This window comes from Rutidosis leptorrhynchoides, chromosome 2, assembly GCF_046630445.1.
Source record: "Rutidosis leptorrhynchoides isolate AG116_Rl617_1_P2 chromosome 2, CSIRO_AGI_Rlap_v1, whole genome shotgun sequence".
Classification (NCBI taxonomy): domain Eukaryota; kingdom Viridiplantae; phylum Streptophyta; class Magnoliopsida; order Asterales; family Asteraceae; genus Rutidosis; species Rutidosis leptorrhynchoides.
The window spans coordinates 411195871-411219307 of record NC_092334.1 but is presented as its reverse complement, the minus strand read 5'-3'; the positions used below and the strand labels follow the sequence as shown (position 1 = coordinate 411219307).

The window sequence follows — 23437 nt, the reverse complement described above, 5'->3', positions numbered from 1 at the left end:
CGAGAGGTCACGGGTTCTAGTCCCGGGCATGTCATTATTTTTTTAAAGCCTCTTTTAAGGTAGCACTTTACTTTTATTTATTTATTTATTTATTTATTATTATTATTATTATTATTATTATTATTATTATTATTATTATTATTATTATTATTATTATTATTAGTATTATTATTATTATTATTATTATTATTATTATGAGTATCATTATTATTATTACTAATATGATTATCTTTATTAGTATTATTATTATTAAAAAGTATTATCATTATTATCATTTTTACAAAAATTATTATTTTTGCTATCATTAACACTATATTATTATTATTATTATTATTATTATTATTATTATATTATTTTTATTACTAGTATCATAATCATTATTATTATTATTATTATCATTATAAGTATTATTATTTATATTATAATGAGTATTATTATTATTATGTAATTACTAAAGTTATTATCATAACTAACATTAACAGTAAAATTAATATTTTTATAATTATTATTATTAATATCATTATTTTTATCACTAATAAGAATTATTAACATTGTTATCATAAACATTAAGTATTATCATTATTATTTTTATCATTACTAGTATTATTTTAGTATTATTACAATTACTATTTTAACAAACAAATGATATATATATATATATATATATATATATATATATATATATATATATATATATATATATATACACACATAACATAATAAAATTTATATTCTTAAATATATAAAATGAATATAAGAAACTTATATGCTATTAATATAAAACTGGCATAACTAATAAATTTATATATATATAAATTTGTTCGACTACTAATATATGTGTTAATACATATACTTGATATAGGTTCGTGAATCCGAGGTCAACTATGTACTTGTTCAGTGCCATCATATGCGTAATTACTACAAACTATCGTATCGTATCGTGAGCTTCATTTGCTCCCTTTTTATCTATATTTTTGGGCTGAGAATACATGTACTATTTTTATAACTGATAGACACAAGTACAAACTATTATGCGACCAACATGAGTACTTTTTTATTGTGTTCATTTGAAACATGCAAAACCCTGCTTTGTAATATCATTAATTGCTAGATAATGAAGAGGCAAACGGAATTATTATAAATAGCGTTATTGGGAGTAACGTCCCGCACTGTTGACCTCAGGTCAATTGGTGGTATAATAATGATTTCGACAATTACATATGTATTGTTACGGGGTAAAATCGATTAGTTTTGATATTATACGCTCATGGCATACTTTTGATATACATGATATATCGTCTTTTATTAAATTTTGTGATCTATTACTGAAATCATTATTTATGACAAACCTATGAACTCACTCAACCTCGTGTTGACTTTTTAAAGCATGTTTATTCTCAGGTACTTAAAATATTGCTTCCGTTGTATATCTGCTACTTTGATGATGATTTCTTGCCATGCTTGGAGTCTTCATGCATTACCTATTAATTCATTTAAAAACATTTAATGCTCTAAATACAATGTAATCTATTTATCTTCCGCTGTAAAACTCAATAAAACATCTCATATAGAGTCGTTCTCGTTTATACAACTGTGATTTGATATAATTAGTCACAAATACCCCAGACCCTATTTGGGGGTGTGACACATGGATGTGTGAGAAAGAGTTTATAGATGGTGGGGTTTAGGAAATGTAAAGATTCTAAGCATTGGGGAAGCTTTCAGGGGGAAGAGTAATATTTCTTTATCGAGCATTGGTTCTAAAATATGGCAATCGGTGGAATGGACATGTGCACATGTGATTTGGTGGAACCGAAATCAAAAAGTGTTCGCAAACAAAGCTTGGAATGGACCGAACGTGCTACTTGAAATCCAACAGAGATCTTTCGAGTGGTTATCTAAGCGATGCAAGAAGCTAAATATTGAGTGATTCACATGGATGACAAATCCCAGCTCATATGTTGTTTAAATTGCTAGCTTACTTGTAATTCTTTCGTGTTGTTTGTTGCCTTCTTAGCAACAATCATGTATTTTGGGCTGCTTATTTCTGTAATCGCTGTAATGGGTTGTAATCGTTGTATTGGGTCTACGTGCTTTCGTTGTTTTAATGATAAGATTGCTTTTCGGAAAAAAAGATATTTGTTATTTATTAATTTCAAGGTGATAGATTACTTGATTATTGTGCATGTTAAGGGTAGATATACAAACTACAATTGAAATGGTGAATACTAATTTATCCATTTATTTCAACAAATGTGATCTTCACACACTAACTTTCAATTCATAACACCATTTACTATAAAATACCTTTTTTACCCATACATTATATCTTAGAAAATTACAGGAAACAATATAATATGAATTAGTCGATTACACGAACAAGAACCTAAACATAACGAAACCAGCATAAATTACATGAACAAAAATCATTATAAATTACAGAATATGCTTTATGAACAATTAGTCGATTACAAATTCATGAATAGCAATAACAATGAGTAGGCCAACAAGCATCAACAAACAAGTAAGACTGAAAACCAATTTCCTAATCAGTCAATTAGATTAAACCTGCCCTAATGTTAGCGATCAACAACAATGATAAATTTCATCAAATTAAGTCTGGATATTACACGATAAAGCATCTATGATCATAATCGCATTATAACAAGTTCCGTCTGATTTAATTTTAATCGGCCATTTCTAAAAGGGATTTAATATCAAATCAATATGATTAGGGTTTAAACACAAAGAAGGAATATGTATTATATGTATATGTGTAACAAAATTAGAAGATTATGGCTTTCAAGTTAGTCGTTCATGTATCAAAGAGATAGGCAATGATTAAGTTGGGAAAGATAGTTATGATTAGGCTGGAAAATTAACTCCAAGAAGGGACGAACAATGATACATATATAGTACTTAAGGGGTAAAATAAGAATTTTGTTTTAAATGGTGTATATCAATCAAAAATATAGTGTGTGAGGATCAGCCGAGTAAAATAGGAATTTTATTATGAATGATGTGTAAGAATCATATTTGTATGAATCAAATTATTGAGTGTGGGGTTTGAGCTCCCTTATTCTAATTCTAATGATCTACTATGTCTTAGTCAATATAAAAATTTGGATAATATTTCTAAATATTATTCTTACAAGTTGCAACATATACCTATTGTAATTGTAAAATAGTCTAAGTTGTTGTTTGTATATACAGTTGTCACATTATTTTACAAATTTCCATTCTTATCATGAATGAGTAATTGACTATGATTTCTTCTTCTCATCGCAAAAGTGACGAGTGTAATGATGCAACAAGTTTTGACTTCTTTTTTGGATATATACCTCAAGAATTTAGTTGATCATATACATAGCATTGTATATGTATATTTTATTTGCTAAATGCTAAAAGCAGAAGTTACACGAACTATAATCAATAGGCTTGGAATATTCGCTGAAGATAAAGATCGCGGATCAGTTTCCGCGCTAATAAAAGACTGCGGGTCATTCCGCTAAGTTTTCGCGGATAGTTAAACAGTCCGCAGACCGCGGATATTTCGAATACTATAAATAGGGAGCTCGGCCTCTCATTTATAGGTTGTTGATTCTCTGCCATTTGCCTGAACCTTTGGAATTTTCTCTTGTGATCTTGCCCAAAGAACTTTACATTACTTTCAAGGTGAATTATGCTAATTAACAATTAAGACCGAGTCGGGGTGGTTGATCACTTGATAGTTAAAGTGAAAGACGATCATTAGGGCCCTAAATAATCATCAAACATCTCATCTTCCATCTCAATCTTATTGCACTCAATCCGTAATTAAGTAACTAATTAATTAGGGATTGATTAATTGGCGTCATCCGTGGAATTCGAACCCACGACCACGTGGGACTCAAGATGTATCATAATAAACTGGGGGGACTTGATCATATACATAGCATTGTATATGTATATTTTATTTGCTAAAGGCTAAAAGCAGAAGTTACGCGAACTATAATCAATAGGCTTGGAATATTCGCTGAAGATAAAGATCGCGGATCAGTTTCCGCGCTAATAAAAGACTGCGGGTCATTCCGCTAAGTTTTCGTGGATAGTTAAACAGTCCGCAGACCGCGGATATTTCGAATACTATAAATAGGGAGCTCGGCCTCTCATTTATAGGTTGTTGATTCTCTGTCATTTGCCTGAACCTTTGTAATTTTCTCTTGTGATCTTGCCCAAGGAACTTTACATTACTTTCAAGGTGAATTATGCTAATTAACAATCAAGACCGGGTCGGGGTGGTTGATCACTTGATAGTTAAAGTGAAAGACGATCATCAGGGCTCAAAATAATCATCAAACATCTCATCCTCATTCTCAATCTTATTGCACTCAATTAATTAGGGATTGATCATTAGTTACTCCATTAATCATCAAATTCCCCAGTAGCTAATTGAAAGTTACGCAAAAATTGTAGTAGATTTAATGGACAATAAAGTTAATGGTGGATAAATATCAAAGTTCATAATTCATAATTTCATAATGCATATAAAACTAAACTTAAAACTAAATTTTTTGATCATGTATAGTAGTTGCATACGTATGAACACTTCAGTTTCATGATTACAAGATATTGACATATTGTTGATCACATCAAGCTAGGAACAAAAAGTCCTCTTTACAACAACCAAAATAACAAACAAATTCAAGAATACATACCTATATCAAGATCCTAGTTTGCTCAATTATTATTATTATGAGAAAATCCAAATCCATTTGCAAGTGCATTAACAGTTGGATTAAATGCTAATCTTCCCAAAATACCTTGCTTGTAAGGCAAGAATGTTTTCTTCTTCATATCATTAGAAACCGCCCGGTTCACATTATAATGCAATTCATGGGCAGAAACCTTACCCCTTCTTTTCGACCCTGAACCCGACCCAGACCCTGACCCACGATCCGATCTCATACTCGAGTTCCTAAAATCTTCATCATGTTTTCTAAAAATAGCTGAATATTTCTTCAAAGGATCATTATCTAAAGCTCTACCATCAGAAGCACTTCTAAATAGAAAAAGATCCATAAAGCTCCATTTTTTCGACCCTTTACCCGATCCAGAAACCGCAAGGGTCGTACAATCCGATTTCGGTGGTTGCTCTAATCCTCTAACAGGTGGTAAAGATCTTGTTCTTCTACTTCTTGATGATGGTAATCGCGAAACAACTTCTCTCTCCCTTCCTCTATTTTCTCGGCTATTTGGGCCATTTAGTCCATTCGGGCCATCTGGCCCATTCAGGCCCATCCCATCGTGGAAAAGATTTTCCACGGAAGCTGATGAGTATCTATTGAACTCACCACTTATATCAGACGAAAAGTTATCATATTTAGTGAATGATTTAGGGACACCGGGCTTTTCTTCCCATGCGAACGGGACAGTTGCGAGTGAGTTAGTTGTGCTTTCGGGGATTAAAAGCTCGTCGAAATCATCAAGGTCTAGCTCGGTGATTCGGGTTGGGCTTGTGGGTGCACTAAAGTAGCAGTCTCCCATGAGTTTAGGCGTAGGTGGTGCGACGGCATATATTTGTGAATCGAAGCCGAAATCCGGTGATCTTACCGGTACCACAACCTCCATTTTACAGTAATTTTTATGTTTGGTTGTAATTAAACATGTGAGTTATGAAGGAGGTTGCGTTTATAAAATGAAGAAGTGAGGTAGATAAAGTTGAATAAATTTGGAGGTCAAATTAAGTTTGCCGCCTTCTAGAAGAACGTACGTTTGGCATATATGCAAATTTGGCTTGTTTATTTGTTAGTACATGAATATCTCGACTCGGGTTAGTCGTTTTTTTTTTTTTTTTTTTTTTTTTTTTTGAAAAGCAAGTAAATTATATTAATATAAACCGGATAAGTACAAGTCCCTATAAACTATACAACGAATATTACAACTCGATTACATTTGATGACTATGATCATGCGAGTATGCGAGATTCGAATAGTTTCAGCCGATTCCTGTTCTTTGTGTATCCGAGAAGATGTAGGAGGATGGGTTTATGAGCCATTGGTGCCACTCGATTGGTGATCTTTTTGCTCTTTTTGAGATCCAAGAATAGCTTTGTGTTTGTATTTCGTTGAGTATGATGTCGTGGTTCCAATCTTTCTTGCTAAAGACTTTTAAGTTGCGGTGTTTCCATAGGATGTAGATGGTGGACCATTTGGTGGCTTGCCAAATTGAGGTACCGGTTTGATTGGAGGAGAGGTTTTGGTTGATTGATGTAATGTCGGAGAAGTTAGTTAGTAAGTTGTTGGGGAGCTTCCACCATTGTAGAATGGAACTCCATATTTGAGTGGTTTTTGGACATAGAAAGAGGATATGATCTATGGATTCGATTTGCGCTTCGCAAATTGGGCACAATATTGAGTCAAGGTCGATATTTCTTTTGTCGAGTTCGGATCTAGTTGGTATTCTACCGTTTATGACACGTCATATGAAAATGCAGATTTTTTGTGGTAAGAATTTATTTCTAGGTGTTGGTGTCGAACTGTGTGAAGTTGCGAGTTTTAAGTTATCAAGGATATGAGATAGCATTTTTGTAGAGAAGGAACCGGAAGGGTCGAGGTTCCATTTCCATGAATCCGGCGCCTCGGTAAGGGAGATGGATGATATGAGATTGTTTAGTTCAGTTAGCTCGCGAAGTCCACGTCCGGTAGGTGTACGAGTCCAAGCCCATGAACCGTGTGTGATTGTGTTGGAGAGTGTGAGACGGTCCGCGACTGAAGCGTTTTTGTTTGAGTCGAGCATGTATAGCCTTCGGAACAGGTTGTTGAGTGGTTCCGTACCACACCAAATGTCGGTCCAGAATTTGGTGTTCGAGCCATTTCCAATGCATTTGTTGATCGAGGATGAGAAGCTAATTCCGATGTTGTCCGCGATTTTCCCTGCTTTAATGATCTCGTTCCAAATTGTTCTACCTGAAACTTTTCTAGAAAAATCGTTAGTGCAAACCCCGCCCCCCGCCCCGTAAATACTCGAGATTAGTCGTAAAACGACTCGGGTTAGTCGTTGATAACTGTATTACTGAAGAATTTTCAAATTTGTTATTTTATGTATTTTATATTTCATATTACATATTTATATATTTTATTTATTAAATTTGTATTATTATATAGTGTAACTAAATTATATATGTTCCATATGCTAGTGTACATAATTTTCTCAAATTTGTTATTTCATATATGGATTTTCTCAAATTTGTGAAGGTGTATAAAACTTATGTAGTTAGTCATTATATATAATTTTTATTGATAGTTATAAAATTGTATAAAAGTCTTATAAATCTTAAATGATACGAGTAATACATATAGTTATAGCTAGAAAAGTCATACTCCCTCATGTCTACATTTTCATTTTGAGATTTTCATTTTGAGATGTTCCATTTCAAATGTCCATTTTATATTTCAACCAATCAGGAGATGTTATTCTAGAAAGAGAAGATTTCTGATTGGTGAAGAATAGAGTTAGTGAAATTTCTTAAAACTGTGTGCAAAATGTAAGTAGACACTTGTAATGAGACGGATGGAGTATATTTATTGGGGACTCCAAGGGCGGATGTATATGGTATCCAGTGGTAGCACAGGCTACCACTGAACTATGCGATACAGTGAGAAATTTTTGGGGTTTTAAACTAGTGATACTACTGAATAGTGTAATTTTTTGTGTGTGACACCATTCAATAGTGTAATTTTTTTTAAAATTTTAACTAGTGATACTAGTGACTACGAAACCTAGATCCGCCACTGCCGGGACTCATAAACTAGCGTACATAATTTTCTGAGTTTTAAGATGACTTTGTAAATGTAGACATGTAGTATCATGTCGAACAATACAAGTGGGATTTAATATTGATTCAATTAAAAGACTAAATAGTATATAGTACAAGTATCTTGTATATTATTTATTTATATACATACTAATAGACAAAACACTGTTTCACTATTCACCAATAGTAACCAGGGGTATTTTCATCATTTCATCATTTTTTTGCCACAACGATAAAATAAGCAACTTTCGTAAAAGAAACAACCCTTCAATGTTACCAAAAAATGTCGAAAAAAATACTTTTTTACAAAAAAAATAACTAATTTTTTTTTTCTCTTTTCTTCCTCAACTGTAAAAGAGGCAACTTTCATAAAATGAACAATCCTTCAATGCTACCAAAAGATGTCGAAAAATATTTTTTTTTACAAAATAGATCAACCAACTTAAAAAAAAAAAGCTAAAAGAAGCAACTTTCATAAAAGGAACAACCCTTCAATGTTAGATGTCGAAAAAAACTCTTTTTTATAAAATAGATCAAGACCTTTTTTTTAACTCGCATTCAAAACGGAGCCCCCGGAGCGAAGCGAGGGCTCCACAACTAGTTAAGTATAATAATACAATAACAGTCACGTTTCTTATTTGTGGATAAGGATATTATTATAGATGGTTATTGAACCGATAAATCTGGAGCATTGACTTTCATATATAACTTATATGAATATAAATATATGTAAAAAGAGATTGGTCCAGACCCGCTTTGGTATTAGACCAATTCTATCACAGCTTCAGTCCTATACGTCAGATGATATGGACTTAACTGACTAAAACTGACGGAGCCTAACTTGACGTCAGTTTTGGAAAATTCATCAGTTTGCTTTTTAACCAATCAATAATTTTCCAATTTTAATTAATATATATTTTTATAATTAATTTATTTTTCCACTTCATTACTAATCAGATTTTATCACATCACTCTACCCAATATTTAATATATAAAACTGACACACACGGTTATAAAATGTCAGAAACTGACATTGCCAAATTACAATCGGATTGCACTTTTTTATCAAAAAGTGTCAAAACTGTCTGTGACGTCACAGTCACGGTTAGAAATGGTCTTATGAATCCGGGTTAAATGACATATCAATTTGGCGTACCTGTAAAGGCAATGATGGTAAGATTTACCAGTAGTTAGTACTCCGTATATGTTAATAAACCAAATGAAATGAAAATGACGAACGCATACAAATAGTTATCAAATACGTTTGCATAAAACTAATTATCTAGACACTGGTCATAATAAATGTATTAGTAATCTAATCGCGGTCATTTTTAAGTCTAATAACTAAAAACTGCTACAGGCATATTTAGCTAGTTAATTTTTATTATAAAAACGCTCGGCTCACTAGTAAGACACTAGGGAAACCAATGAGCAAAAATTACAACAGTTTTTTACAATGGCTTATAAGCCAAACGTTTCAAAAAACATTAAATTGCCTCTATTTCTAAACCAATTAAACGAAAAATTACGAATCAAATAAAAATCAATATTCTGCTTGGCTTTCTGCGGGTTGAAGATGGTCAAATTAAGGGCCTTCCAAATGTGCCATAATAAACACGAAACGACACAGTGCAGAAGTGATAAAGTGCATTTTACAGCAGTGACTTTGCAACAATTGATATTAAAAGATACTTGTATATAGTAGTCATTTACAGCATACTCACATTGTGTTTCTAAAAAACTACAGGGACATAAAACTGTACTCATGATGCGCTGCTATTAACTTGGTGCCTTGGTGGGCCTCAGCTCCCATAATCTCTATAAATTTACGGTTAAAGGTGTGTACAATAGTAACAACACGTTATATATACCTTAGGTCTTCAAGAACCGATTTTGATTACGTAAAGCATCAAGAATGCTTTCAACCCATCTGTCAAATCAAACGTATGTATGTAAGAAAGAGTGAATAAAACTGTGAATTCGAGTAGCAGTAAACTATGACAGGATAATAATTCCCGATATCATATGAGATAAATTATTATTATTATTATTATTACCCTTGAAGACCGGGACTGGATGGATGGTATACACTTTTTAACCCTAATTTTGTTGCAGCTGAAGCGGTTGTTTCACCAATGCATGCAACTGAACCACCCCATTCTTCTGGTTGAGGTAGAAGATTCACCCAAGCACTGTTGCAACACATGATCAACAATTATAACCGTCTAATTAAGGTGAATACGGATGAAGTGAATGAATATTGTTAAGACTGTTTTGTGCAACATGAGGATACATGTGAAGATTATTTGGCATCATAAAATGAGACGAGGATGTTACCGAATGGCAGAAGGTGATGCGACTGCAACTACAGAAGCACAAAGTGCCTGCTGAAGAACCATTTGATCAACATGTTGAACAGGTTCCTAAAACACAAGGTGGTATCACAACAATAAGGAATTAAAAAGATCAACTAATTAATCAAATGTTACTAAAGAATTGTTATATGAAACTGTAAGGAAATAAATAACTTATAACTGACAGCTGTTAGCTTTTAACTTTTAGCTGGTAGTTGTTAGCTGGTAGCTCATAACTTTTAGTTGGTTATCTAGTACTAGCTTTTTAGATATATTTTGGAGTTTGGTAGAGTAGCTGAAGCTGTTAAATAAAAGGTAAAATGACAAAAAGCTAGAAGCTAAACGCTAGTTCTAGTAGCTTTTAGCTGTTTTCCTCTGTCTAAAAGCTTTAAGCTCATTTAACCAAACGGAGCTTTTTATTAAATAGGAGTTTTTTAACGAAAGCTAAAAGCTCCTAAAAATTCTGCGCCAAACATACCCATAATGTAGCAAATTGAGAATCAACTTAAAAATAAGAAGAAAAAATAGTAAAGAAATATCCCCACTTCAAAAACTTTGATGTCTCAAATGCCTAACTTAAAAATATATCTGATAAAATACATTATAAATGTGTAGTCTCAACTCAATCAATATTAAGCAATAAATTGTCTTCTTTAAAAATCATAGATGAAACCCCACTCAAGGTTGCAAAACCGCTGCTCGGGGAATACTCGGTTGGGGCTTTTTAGGGAGTAATCCCAAGTTTTGACCAAGTTTGACCGAGTACTCTGCGAGTTGCAAACAGAGTTCTGCAATGCAACACTGACCCCACTGTATCAATACCTAACATTCACCAACTTAAAGAAAGAATTCCTATATATTAAAGTGAATTCCTATATACATACATACCGTTGTGTATGTATTCAAACGTGTGACGTAAAATCCGCGCTTAGAAAGGCCTTCCTCTGAAATACAGAGCCCGTGTCATGCTTTTAGTATAACAATACCTATATCCTTCTTATGGAACAAAATTGGCTAAGTGGATTCTTGTAACAACCTAAAAGGGAGAGCCAAAATGGAGGCAGAACGGTAACATATAAGCTAGAAGGTACATACATACCTATATCATGTCCAGCTTTTGCAGACGCAGGATACAATACAGTGCATCTTTCATTCCCTTGCTTTGGCAACTCTGAAGCAAGTGCCTTCCCAGTGGCTGCAAAACAAGATCACAAAACTATGCATAAGCTGCGACAAGTTATAGATATATCTCTTGTGTATATACATAAATTCTAAAACTTATACTTTTGACTGTAAATAGAAATATTATTACACACACACACACCTTTGGACGGAGTAAAGGCAACCTCAATTATTTGCTTAGACGACGCAGCTTCATCAAATTTGATTGATGTACCATTTCCAACCACAGCTACCTTAACACTTGGGGTCCCAGCAGCACTGATTAAGTAATGAATTGAGAAAAACTGTCAGAATTACTTGACTTATTTTTTGAGGTACAGAGCAAATGATTCATGTAGCAGAATTAAGAAGTCTTTAATTAACTTACTTTAAATGTAATACATAAATCCACAATATATTAGTATGGATATAGATATGAATTAAAAGTAAAAAATTTCATTCACCATAGTCACTGCTAAGCAATCAGTTAAGCAAGATAGCTTCTGAAACATACGAACAAAAAGTTGAGCTTGCGTTATATGAGTAACATTGTCATTAATCTTATAAATAACAGCCACAGTTTGGTGTAAATATAGTACGAGAAGCATTTAAAGAAAGTAAAAACAGAAACAAACAAAATTGCATGGAACAATTGCAAATATATATAAACAATTAATATCAAGTTTAACTTACTTCCAAGCTTGAAGGAAAACCACAGCTGCCTCAGGTGAAGTTATAATGATCCAATCAAAACTTGTAGCTGCTATAAAAAAGGTAATGGGAAAAAATAAATGAAAACTTGTTAAGTAACAACCACGGTTTTCAAAAGAAAAATCGTCAATTAGACTACAAAAGGAATAATGTTTACAAAAACCAGCTATATCTCATCTTATCAAACTTGGATTACATTAGGTTTCTTAGACAGACAGCATCATAATCATCAAGCAACAACATTACAAAACCAGCTATTTTTATGTGATTGGTTTGGAAAATGTTACTGTGGCAAAATGAAACATATTTAGCAAAAGAGTAAAACTAACTCACAACTCAGTAAGGAAACAAGCTTGTCATAATCAGACAATTGTGTATGTTGAATTAAAGGGAGCTCCAAACTGTTAATCCCATGTTTTGCCTATTAAACAAAAAGCACGAATACAAAGTCAATAACTTTGATTATTTAAAAATAACTCCAAGATTCTATGTTGCCATTTTCCCACCTTGTTTAATGCATTTATTATGCATTCTGCAGAACTTTCTACAGGCCCGCATGTTAAAGAATGCATGTTGTTTATAAGTTAATCCAAATAACGTGATACCCAACAAGTTGTTCATAAGATAATCCAAATAATGTGATATCCATTACTGATTGACAAATATATTTGGAAACAGAGAAATTTTATTGCATAATACAGCAACATAACCCATTCCTACCGATGGTGAGGTATGTGGGATTTAAGATGTAGTTATATTCGAAGGTAGTGAGACTCCTCCAACAGATCCATAAGCAAGAAAAAGATATAATACTAGTATTCATACAACAACTAATAATAATAGTAATAGTAATAGCAAATACAAACAATGATAATAGTACAAAAATAAATATAAATAAATATATAAATATATGTGTACATACTTAAGATATGTATCTTTCAATATTAATCTTAATTCTTAATACCCACTTAAAACCCCATAAAAAATATGTCTTATCTATCTACCAATAACACCATAATAATTTATTACGATATATCCACCCAAAACACCATAGTCATCAATCAAAAACCTAGAATATCACTTATATATGTTGAGGTGAAGATGTTAAACAAAAAGTCAAGGAGCAAGTCCAGGGGGACCCTCACGTTTGGCGAGGGTCAGTCAAGGAACACGAGCCACGAGTTTAAGATGCGAGATTGTGTGCCGAACAAATTCAGGGCTATGTGTTTTGAAGGGGTCACGTATGGCGAGGTGGGGTCGCAAAACGCGACTGAATGTGTGTCCAGCAAGTCGCAGAGTTTTGTTTCCTTATTTTGTACGCTATATAAACTAAAACCCTGATTTCTTGTAAACCTGACACTTACGAAAATAATAAGAATTTCTCTTTGGTTGATCGTGGATTGAACCAATAAAAATATTGGATATAACCACGTTAAATTCTTTGTGTTCTTTACGTTTCTTGCATTATTTTTTGTGTTTACTTTGTTATTATCTATTTGTTATTGGTGAATTGATAACCTGGGGTTATTAAGGTCTTGTTAGGATTCATTAAATTCCTAACAAGTGGTACCAGAGCTCGTGTTACGAGTGTAATCCACAAACAATGGCATATAAAAGTAACGTGAAGATTGATAGGTTTGATGGGAGTGATTTTAGTTTTTGAAAGAAGCAGATAGAAGATGTTCTTTATCAAAAGAAGCTTTTCGAGCATTATTGGGTGTTAAACCTGAAGAGATTAAGCAGGAAGAATGGGATCTATTAGATAGGCAAACTAAAAGGGTTGCTCGACTTTCTCTGGCCAGGAACGTTGCTTACAACATTGTGGATGAAACCACAACTAAGGATTGATTGCAGCTTTATCTAGTATGTATGAAAAGTCTTCTGCTTTGAATAAGGATTTCTTGATTTGGCAGTTGGTGAATGCTAAGATGATGGAGGGTTCTTAAGTAGCGGATCACATTAACGATTTAACTTGCTTTTAACCCAGTTAAAATCATTTTTGAGATAAATTCGAGGATGAGCTGGAGGCTTTGTTTACGTTATCTTCATTACCCGTTAGTTGGTATAAGACGGTCACAATAGTTAGTGATTCATCCTGAACTACTAAGTTTACTTTTGAGGGAATTCCGGGATTTAATTCTCAGTGAAGGAATCAGGAGGAATGATTCGGGTGAGGGTTCGGGTTCCATGTTGAGTGTTGGTCAGGGGAGTGCTAGATCAAAAAGTAAGAACGTAGTGTGTTGGAATTGTTAGCAGGTGGTCACTACAAGTCAAAGTGCCCGAGTCTAAAGTCGGGTGAGAGCGCAATGACTACAGTGATCAAGGATGCGCTGATGTGCTGTGAGGGAGTTATTGTCGGGTCTTTAGTGCTAGATTCGGGTTCGTCGTTTCATGCTTCCATGTGCATTGGCGAGATGACTAATTTCAGGTATTATTCCAGTAGGATTCGTCTAGCGGATGGTAAGATACTTAATGTTGCGGGCATTGGAGACTTAGCTATTAGACACCTTGATGCTAAGTGGATGCTAAAGGATGTAAGGTTCATCCTCAAGCTCAAGAGAGCCTTTAGCTCAGTTGGGCAGTTGAATAATGAACGGCTTTAAGTCACGTTTGGTAACTAGTGGGAGTTCGGGTATAATTGATTACACTGAAGTCTTCGGTACTTCGTGTAGATCATCTCCAGCGGCAACTATGTTGCGACTGATCGGGGAAGATGAACGAGAGGTTTTTCTAGGAGTCATTGTTAAGAACACAACCATACAACCATACAGTGGGAGTTGGCTCGGGGGAAAAATCGGGTTTGTCAAAATTCGTACACATGTATGTGGTTGGTGTTCCAACTGGTGAAAGCAAAAGAGGTACAAGTGGACTATTAAGGGTACGATCGCGTTATCGTACAAGGTCTTGATTGGTAAAGTCCACGTGTTTGTTATGCCAACGGGTTTATTCTTTTATAGAGAAATGAATGAGGTAGATGCTTTGTGTACGGATAGATTGCTTGTGCAATGGGGTTACTAGAGTCGGGTCAAACTCCGATCCGTTATCTCCTAAACTAAGGCGATAGGTGTTGTATCCAAAGAGAGATTCTTGGTCCCAATCGAGTAGCATAGTTCGGATTATTGCTCAACGGTATTTTTGGTGTAGAAAGACTTCCTTCAGGACAGCGATCTGGAAGTGAGGCGTGTTTCGGGTGGCTCATCCGGTGGTATCGAAAGGAGTTTTAATCAGCGGGTTAAATGTTGTTGTGGGAGGTACGATCGGAAGTAATGGTAAAAGCTGGGTTTTATTGAAATTCTTCAGTAGGAGATGTTGAGGTGAAGATGTTAAGCAAAGTGCAGGAGGACCCTCGTGTTTGGCGAGGGTCGGTCACGGGACGCCAGCCACATGGTTAAGACGCGAGATTGTATGTCGAACAAATCTATGGTTTTGTATTTTGAGAGGGTCGCGTATGGCGAGGGGAGGTCGCGAAACGCGATTGAGTACGTGTCTAGCAACTCGCATACTTTTGTTTCTTTAATTTGTAGGCTCTATAAATTAAACCCCGACTTCATGTAACCCTAACACCTACGAAAATAATAAGAATTTTTTTTAGTTAGCCATGGATTAAACCAATAGCAATATTGGATATAAACACGTTAAATTCCTTGTGTTCTTTACGTTTCTTGCATTATTTTTCGTGTTTACTTTGTTATTATCTGTTTGTTGTTGGCGGGTTGATAACTCTGGGTTATCAAGGTCTTGTTGGGGCTCACTAAATTCCTAACAATATATAAATATCTATCTACTTAAAATACCAAAACACAGTTTTTCTGTGAGAACCGTGTAGTCTTTGTAAGCCCCTTTGTGAACCACTCATTATGAAAAGTAATCACCAATAAGTACATCTTTCATTCCTCAATCCATATCCGAAACCGTTAGACTCTTGAATATCCCTTGGCTTCGCCTCTTATATGCCAGTTTAAGATCTAATATGATCATTGATCGGCTAGGCACCCCGCACAAGCTCACCCAACAATTCACAACTGCATTCCCAATCCCGCTTGCCATGCATATGCGCTCACGAATGTTAAAATATCCTCCGCAATCACTAACCTTACCAACATAATCATATCACTATACCACTCGACCACATTGTCATTGAATCGCGACCCTTCACCCGCGAACTACAATTTGTAGTCATTTATGCCTATTGTCGTATAACCTCCTATTTAATCTCTTGGAAGCATGTTATGCCCGATGTTTGCCTAATTAAAGGTCCACAAGCTTCCTAGACTTTCATGTCAAAGTTCATATGATCCAACCACTCATTCCAACCTAATGAGGTCGCCAATCTATTACCTCATTTAAACCCTTTAGGCATACCCGCCCCTAAACTAGCTAGGACATTACCTCATGTAACCATGTGTGTAGTGGTGTCCATATTCATCTGGATATGATACGGGCCTAAAGATACAACAAGGATACTCGTTAAAGAAGTACATAATTTCCAACAAGGATACACGCTAAAGATATACACAATTGACCTTCGAACTAATTGTACCAACTAATGCAAGTATCCCTACGAACAATTGAAAACTATTTAACTACAATGGCACCATGGCACCTAATACTTCTACACCATGGATTGAGAGCTTCATTTGATAACCGTCGCAAAAGATAGTGAAGGCGAACATGTGTACCTCTAATGAACTGAAGTCATACCATACTACAAACTAACCAATAGCAACGAAGAAATTTGAGACATCACAGCTAGAACATTGCAAGAACATCACCAACATCCTAGTGAACCAACCGAACACCCACAGAACCCTATGTCAACGACAATACACCTCTGTTACGCCTAACTCTACGAAGATGGTGAAGCCGATGACGATAATCCGACAAACCCCGGAAGGCTTAATCTCAAAACGGAATCCCACCCCAAAAAAACTGCCAAAAACACCGAGAACCCAAGAATACCACACTCAAACCATCTACTGGAATCATAGAAGCAAACATCCGAAAACATAAAAGAGCACGGAAACAACTCACCCGAAGGTCAAGCACAGCCGAAAAACTGAAAGATAGTAGCCAGGTACCAAACTCCTAGAAAACATATAAACCAAGACTCCGAACTAGGGATGACAATGGATGTCCGATCTACCGGATATTCATCCGATCCGATCCATTTAGATGGATATGGATGATTTAAACGGATGATAAATGGATATGGATAAAGATGATGTGAAAAATTAACAGATCGGGTATGGATGACAATTTATCATCCATGAATATATCTATTTACCATATAAATATATATGGTCATAAGGGGGAAGGGGAAAGTAAATTTTTTATTTTTATTTTTTCTTTTTTTGAATTTTATTTTCTAACGTTAAGATCACGTGAAAATATGAACATTAAAAAAAAGACACTTTGTGATAATTGTTATTATTTTGGCAGGAAAACGCTCGAAGAAATAAATGATAACATGCATCATGAGTAACGTTTTAATTTGAGTTTTTTTTTCATCATTTTTTTTCTTCATCTTATATGAAGTTTGTTTTTTCAAAATTTAGCCCGATTTAGAGTTTAGGGTTTAGTATGTTGGGTTTAGTCCCTAAACCCTAAATTCTAAATCGTCCGTGTTAAAAATTCAATCTAAACCCTAGCCCTTAAACCCTAATTTCTAAACCATAATTTTCTAAACCCTTATTTCTAATCCCTTGAAAAAAAAAACTTTAACTAAAACATTACATATAATGCATGTTATCATATAGTTCTTCGGGCGTTTTCCCGCCAAAATAATAATATTTATCACAAAGTGTCTTTTTAGTTCATATTTTCATGTGATCTTAGTGTTTGAAAAAAAAAAATTCAAAAAAACGAAAAAATATTACTTCCCCCCAAAAAAGTGCTTCATCTTGATTAAATATATATATATATATATATATATATATATATATATATATATATATTACTTCCCCCCAAAAAAGTGCTTCCCTCTTGATTAAAACACTATATATATATATATATATATATATATATATATATATATATATATATATATATATATATATATATATATATATATATATATATATATATAATCAAGAGGGAAGCACTTTTTTGGGGGGAAGTAATTTTTTTTCGTTTTTTGAAAAAACTTTGTTCACAAACATTATAGATTAGATGAAAATATGAACATTTAAAAAAGACACTTTGTGATGAATGTCATTATTTTGGCGGGAAAACGCTCGAAGAAAAAAATAAAAACATTCAATGCATTGATTGTTTTGCTGCTGAGTTTTTTTTAAGGGGTTAGAAATTAGGGTTTAGAAATTAGGGGGTTATAAATTAGGGTTTAGCTATTAGGGTTTAGGGGTTAGGGTTTAGGGACTAAACCCAAAACACTAAACCCTAAACCCGACCCCTAAACTCTAAATCGGGCTAAATTTAAAAAAAAAACTGAAAACAGCTTAACATACATCAGATGTAGGATAAGCTGCTTTCAAAATTAAAAAAAAAAAAAAATTACTTTTTTCTGATTCTACACAATGAATACTATTCCCCAAAAAAAAAATTAAAATTGGAATTGCAGAACTAAAGATATAAAAAAAAAAAAAACAAAATCACTTATCCCTTATCCCCAAATTAGTGTTTATCCCTTTATCTCTCCCCCATATATATATATATATATATATATATATATATATATATATATATATATATATATAAACTATTAAAATGTTATTGAAAATATATATTGTGAAGAAAACAACTAGGTGAATAGCATTAAATTCATACTCCCTCCGTCTCAAATCTATTGTCTACAGACAAAAAACACACAGTCTAAGAAAAAGTACCCGACACATGTACTTTTCTGTTAACTTTTCAGTTTTACCCCTTACTTTTTACCCATCTTTTTGTCTTACATGTATAAAGTGAGGGCACAAAAGAAATTTATCACATTATTCTTTTCCATTTATGGAAGTGGACAATTAATTTGAGACATCCAGAAAAAGAAAGATGGACAATAGATATGGGACGGAGGGAGTATATCTTACATATATTACGCATCTTTGTTAAAAACATTTCGATGATTTCATTTCATAATAGGAATATTTTTGAAAAAACTTAACATCCAACGAATACCCGATAACCCGCTTAATCCAAAGGATATGAATATGGATGGATGAATTATATTTAAATGGATATCGATATGGATTTTAAAAATTAAATGGATATAGATATAGGCGCACTCGATCCATATCCGATCCATTGCCATCCCTATTCCGAACCAACTTTTCATAGAAGCACCGCCTGATAGAGGTTGGCCACAGAAACACTAAGTAAAACAGTGGCAAGTGTAAATCCATCTTCTAACAAAACAACGTTGAGCGGCGATAGAACCAAAAGAAACATACAATTCCAACGACCTAAGAAAAGGAGGACCTAAGAGGGATATGAAGGTACATCGGTCAAAACCAGGGAGAAAGGAGGGAGATGAACCGGGAGAAACTGTGACCAAAATCAAAACTGGTTGGAAACATATAGACTGATAATCGTCAGTCAAAAATCGAAGAGCAATCACCAACCTAGTCCATAACTATCACTGAAAACACTAAGTACCAGGTGAATGGTGAACCACCACCTACAGGGGCGAAACTACTAATGGGCAGGGGGAGGCACCTGCCCTCAGTGGATTTGAAATTTTCAGGCGTAAAATTTTATTTTGCCCTAACCCAAAAGTTTGTATTTTCATGGAAGAAAAAAAATTTACAGGGAATGTGAACCTTTTTTAAAAAAATTTACCCCCGATGGAAAACAATTCTTGACCACCTGCGTACTCGCCGCATGCAAATTCCGGCGTTGATGAAAAGAGAAGTAACTAGAAAACGATATCACTGAGATATATAGGGGAGAGGAGCAGGAAATAAATAGGGAAGGGGAAAAAAGAGGAAAAGGACCAACGGCGAGTAGTGGTAGAGTTTAAATGAAATGTTTGGGGGTGAAACTTATTTTAAGTGTAAAGCGAAAACGGTTTTAATAAAGAAGTTTTTCTTGTTAAAGCTACCCAGAGAAGGGGATTATTTTTAATCAGATGTAGACAGATGTAGACAGCCCAACCAGGTAATTCAATGACCATTTCCAATCATTTTCCTTGGCGCACTAAGATCTGGTGCTAGTTAGGTTTAAACTTAAGAAATCTTGAGAAATAAATTGTTGATAATTCAAATTTTGCGAGTCTTGAATCTCTAATCTATATCTTATTCATACGGACTCCGATTTGAATGACTCAGAAGCCTAAACGTACGTAACTCAAAAGGCTATAAACTCTCTACTTACTCAAATTTTAGGGGGACCGGGACCCCTCCTATCCCCTATAAAGCTACGCTCATGAAGAAGATTTGGCTCAGCGTGTTCTATTTGATACGGGTAGGAGAAGAACCCGATTTGGTATTATTAAAGATAAATAAAAATAGAGGATGCAGAGCTCCGCTCCTGCCGACGAGCTGCCGACCAAAGTGAAGATAATAGAATATGAATGCCAGTGATGACGATGTCAATAGGACATCTTCAGCTTAAAATAATATACTTCATTTATCATGAGTAAGAAAGTATCAAAATAGATGCAAGACTGCTTATGGAGCACCACTTGCCATTAATTAGTTTTAATTCATAAACTACCTTTCTTATCATGATATGACAACACTCTCATGTAGAACTAATATCTGTGTCAATTTTTTTATGAAACTAGAGGAAGTTTCTTTGTAGTATTAAGTAGTGATAGTATATAATATGAATTGAAAAATAAATTAAATAAAAATTACTGTTTCATTTTCCTATGGAGAACACAATTTGAATCAAATTCTGATTCAATATTACAGAGTACAATAATATCACAAAGTTGTAGAGATATAATAGTTAGATACATAAACACCTATATCAATATCTCCATAAACATTATATATGGCTTCCATACCTAATGCAATTACTAGGATATGAATTGGATGACTGTTCCAGGTTTAAGAAAATAAATTAAAATTATATACCCTGTAATGACTGTTCCATTGGTGATGATCTGACTTTTCATAAGGGAGGTCAGAACGTTTCCTCCTGAGGGGCGATAGGACTGTAATGTTCGTCCCAAGAAAAAATGTTCGTCCCAAGAAATAATCGGGTGGGTGGGTGGGTTCCGACATCGCGTTCGGACCCGTCGGTGATTCTAACCGCCGTTAAAAAAAAAACATACTCTCTAGTAATAACAATAATACTGAATAAGATAAAATTCAATTAGGAATAGATATACACACACATAGTACTTCATTAAGTAAAACAACTGACCTCAAGATATACAAAAAGACATGTAAAATCATTGAACTGTTTCTTATATTTATAATAATAAAATAATAACTTGTATAAATTATTTATTCATAAACACTAGTTTGAAATACCTCTAAATTTCTCTCAATTCGTTCATCTCTAATTAAGAGTTTACTTTAGCTACATTTCTGCTTCTAGCATCATATTTGAAGTTTGACAATATCAAATATATAGATAGATATACACACATATATAAACATATATATTCTAATGTAACCTCATCAACGAATTTGATCAAATGAGCTATATACGTACTTGTATATCTATATCTATCTGTATAAACGATATAAAAACTAGAGCAATTATCCACATGTTATGGTCAATTAATTTTAATTATAAGAACTAATAAGAAATAAAAAAGCATAAAAAATTCAATATCAATATCAGTGTCAATATTAATATTAATATTAATAATATATTAAAATTTAAAATGAGATAATATTAAAGGAAAGGAATCAAGGAAAGCAAAAGGTGGAATCTGAAAAGGAGATTACAAGAGCAGTGATGAGTTTGTTGTTTTTGCCACGTTCTCTGGTGACAACAACTGGATGGCTCGAAATAGAATTCGCCGGAGAAGAAGAAGCTCGGACGCTGAACGGTTGAAATCGGCGGTGATCGTGAAATTGTAGTTGCGATTGCGACGGTAGAGTGGTTGTGGTAGAGAGAGAAACAAGTGATAATAATTTCATTTTTGTATTTCTGTTGGGAAATGGGGGGCTGCAAAGAGAAGGGAAGCGTACGTGTTAAGTGGTTATTAAAGGTAAGGATAGCCAGCTGTTACTTTTTCCGTATTTAGTTTATTTTGTTCTTCTTTCCTTTTTTACCCTCTATTTTCGGTGTTTTGTTAATTTCTTACCTCTTCTTTGATTTCTTCTAACTAGTAGCTATATATATAATTTCAATTTGACTTTTATAACTTTACATTTGAGATGATAGTTATAGTTACACCTTTCCAAAGAAGCTGTTAAATAAGGCAAGCTCGCAAATCAATTCATACTCAATGTCGATGTTTAGTGGCGAATCTAGGATTCGTAGTCAGTGGTGTCACTAGTTAAAAATAAAAAAAATTTACACTATCAAGTGGTATCACACAAAAAATTTACACTATCTAGTGGTATCACAAGTTAAAAGGAAAAAAAAAACCGTATTTCAGTGGTAGCCCGTACTATCACTAGAGTTAAAGTAGGTCCGCCCTTGTCGATTTTAAAGTTGGTTTACAACAAATGGATCAACATTAAGTGTTCATGTTTTATAGGCGTAGCTTTGGTGTCCAACAGAATCACATCTAAGAGTGAATCCTTTATAAGTATTTATGGTGATTCTTTATAAGTATTTGTGGTGACTTTGACTTTATCAAATATTATAGTGAAATCTTAAACCTTCATTTCATTTTTCTATGATCGTGGTCGAAACGTTATCAATTATAGTATTGTATTTGAGTATTTTCGTAATTTATATTGGTGGTGCATTTTCCTTTCATTAGTTAAAGTGGCGGATTGTTTAATTCTTCGATATGGTTGTGGTGGAAATTTATCGATTCCAGTAGTGTGCTGAGGTTTTTTCTTTCTCTTGTTCGTAATGGCCTAACCTTTATCGTTGAAGTAAGGGATTCTTTATCTTTTTATATCTCATGTTTTTCGAGTTTCTTTGTCAGTAATATGCTCATTTGTGGGTTTGTTACTCAGTTTTTTAGGTGTTCATACCTTGTCTTACAGTTCGATTTGGAGATAATCTGGTGGTTTAAGAAAGATTGTTCGAATATTTTATTTCCTACAAGAAATATAATTGAATACAATATGTTTGTATAAAATTATATGAATGTTTTTGAAAATTTGTATTGAGTCGTTTTGGAAATTTGTCAATATATATAAATATAAGTTGTTTTAGTTTTTTTAGTGAGAAGCATGAGAGACATACAAACTTGAATGTTATAACCCTAAATTTGTGAGCGTTTTATTTTATGACTAAATGTTCATTTGTCATTTCTTATGTATAACGTAGTATAAGCATATATTTGTATGGGTTTTAATTTCGAATATAACAAAAAAAAAAC

The 23437-nt window shown here is 33.7% G+C and overlaps 2 protein-coding genes across 4 annotated transcripts; both read right to left on the bottom strand.

Annotated features, from left to right (window-relative positions):
- Nucleotides 1-4578: 4578 nt before the first annotated feature.
- Nucleotides 4579-5703, bottom strand: LOC139892294 (uncharacterized). The gene has a single exon (XM_071875351.1). The coding sequence runs from the start codon at nt 5608-5610 to the stop codon at nt 4720-4722; it is 891 nt and encodes a 296-aa protein (XP_071731452.1). The 5' UTR covers nt 5611-5703; the 3' UTR covers nt 4579-4719.
- A 3467-nt stretch (nt 5704-9170) lies between these two features.
- LOC139892293 (uroporphyrinogen-III synthase, chloroplastic-like) lies at nt 9171-22230 on the bottom strand. 3 transcript variants are annotated; one of them, XM_071875348.1, is made up of 9 exons: nt 21879-22226; nt 12355-12442; nt 12004-12070; nt 11474-11589; nt 11249-11344; nt 11038-11093; nt 10133-10218; nt 9853-9987; nt 9171-9725 (listed from the first exon to the last, which is right to left on the bottom strand). In XM_071875348.1, exons 1-9 carry the CDS (start codon nt 22071-22073, stop codon nt 9668-9670), a joined length of 897 nt encoding a protein of 298 aa, XP_071731449.1. In that variant the 5' UTR covers nt 22074-22226; the 3' UTR covers nt 9171-9667. The 3 variants fall into 3 exon arrangements, with proteins under 3 accessions (XP_071731449.1, XP_071731448.1, XP_071731450.1); XM_071875347.1 differs by having other exon boundaries at nt 12004-12073; nt 21879-22224; XM_071875349.1 differs by lacking the exon at nt 9171-9725 and having other exon boundaries at nt 9849-9987; nt 21879-22230.
- Between the last annotated feature and the right edge of the window lie 1207 nt (nt 22231-23437).

What these genes read in the sequence shown, in the direction of transcription:
- LOC139892293 (XM_071875347.1), bottom strand. Translation starts at nt 22,073, where the DNA reads ATGAAATTATTATCACTTGTTTCTCTCTCTACCACAACCACTCTACCG. An exon ending in GCTTGTTTCCTTACTGAGTT is followed by an intron (nt 12,074 to 12,354) that starts GTGAGTTAGTTT and finishes CCTTTTTTATAG; the next exon opens with CAGCTACAAGTTTTGATTGG. An exon ending in GTTTTCCTTCAAGCTTGGAA is followed by an intron (nt 11,590 to 12,003) that starts GTAAGTTAAACT and finishes TTACTTAATCAG; the next exon opens with TGCTGCTGGGACCCCAAGTG.
- LOC139892294 (XM_071875351.1), bottom strand. Translation starts at nt 5,610, where the DNA reads ATGGAGGTTGTGGTACCGGTAAGATCACCGGATTTCGGCTTCGATTCA.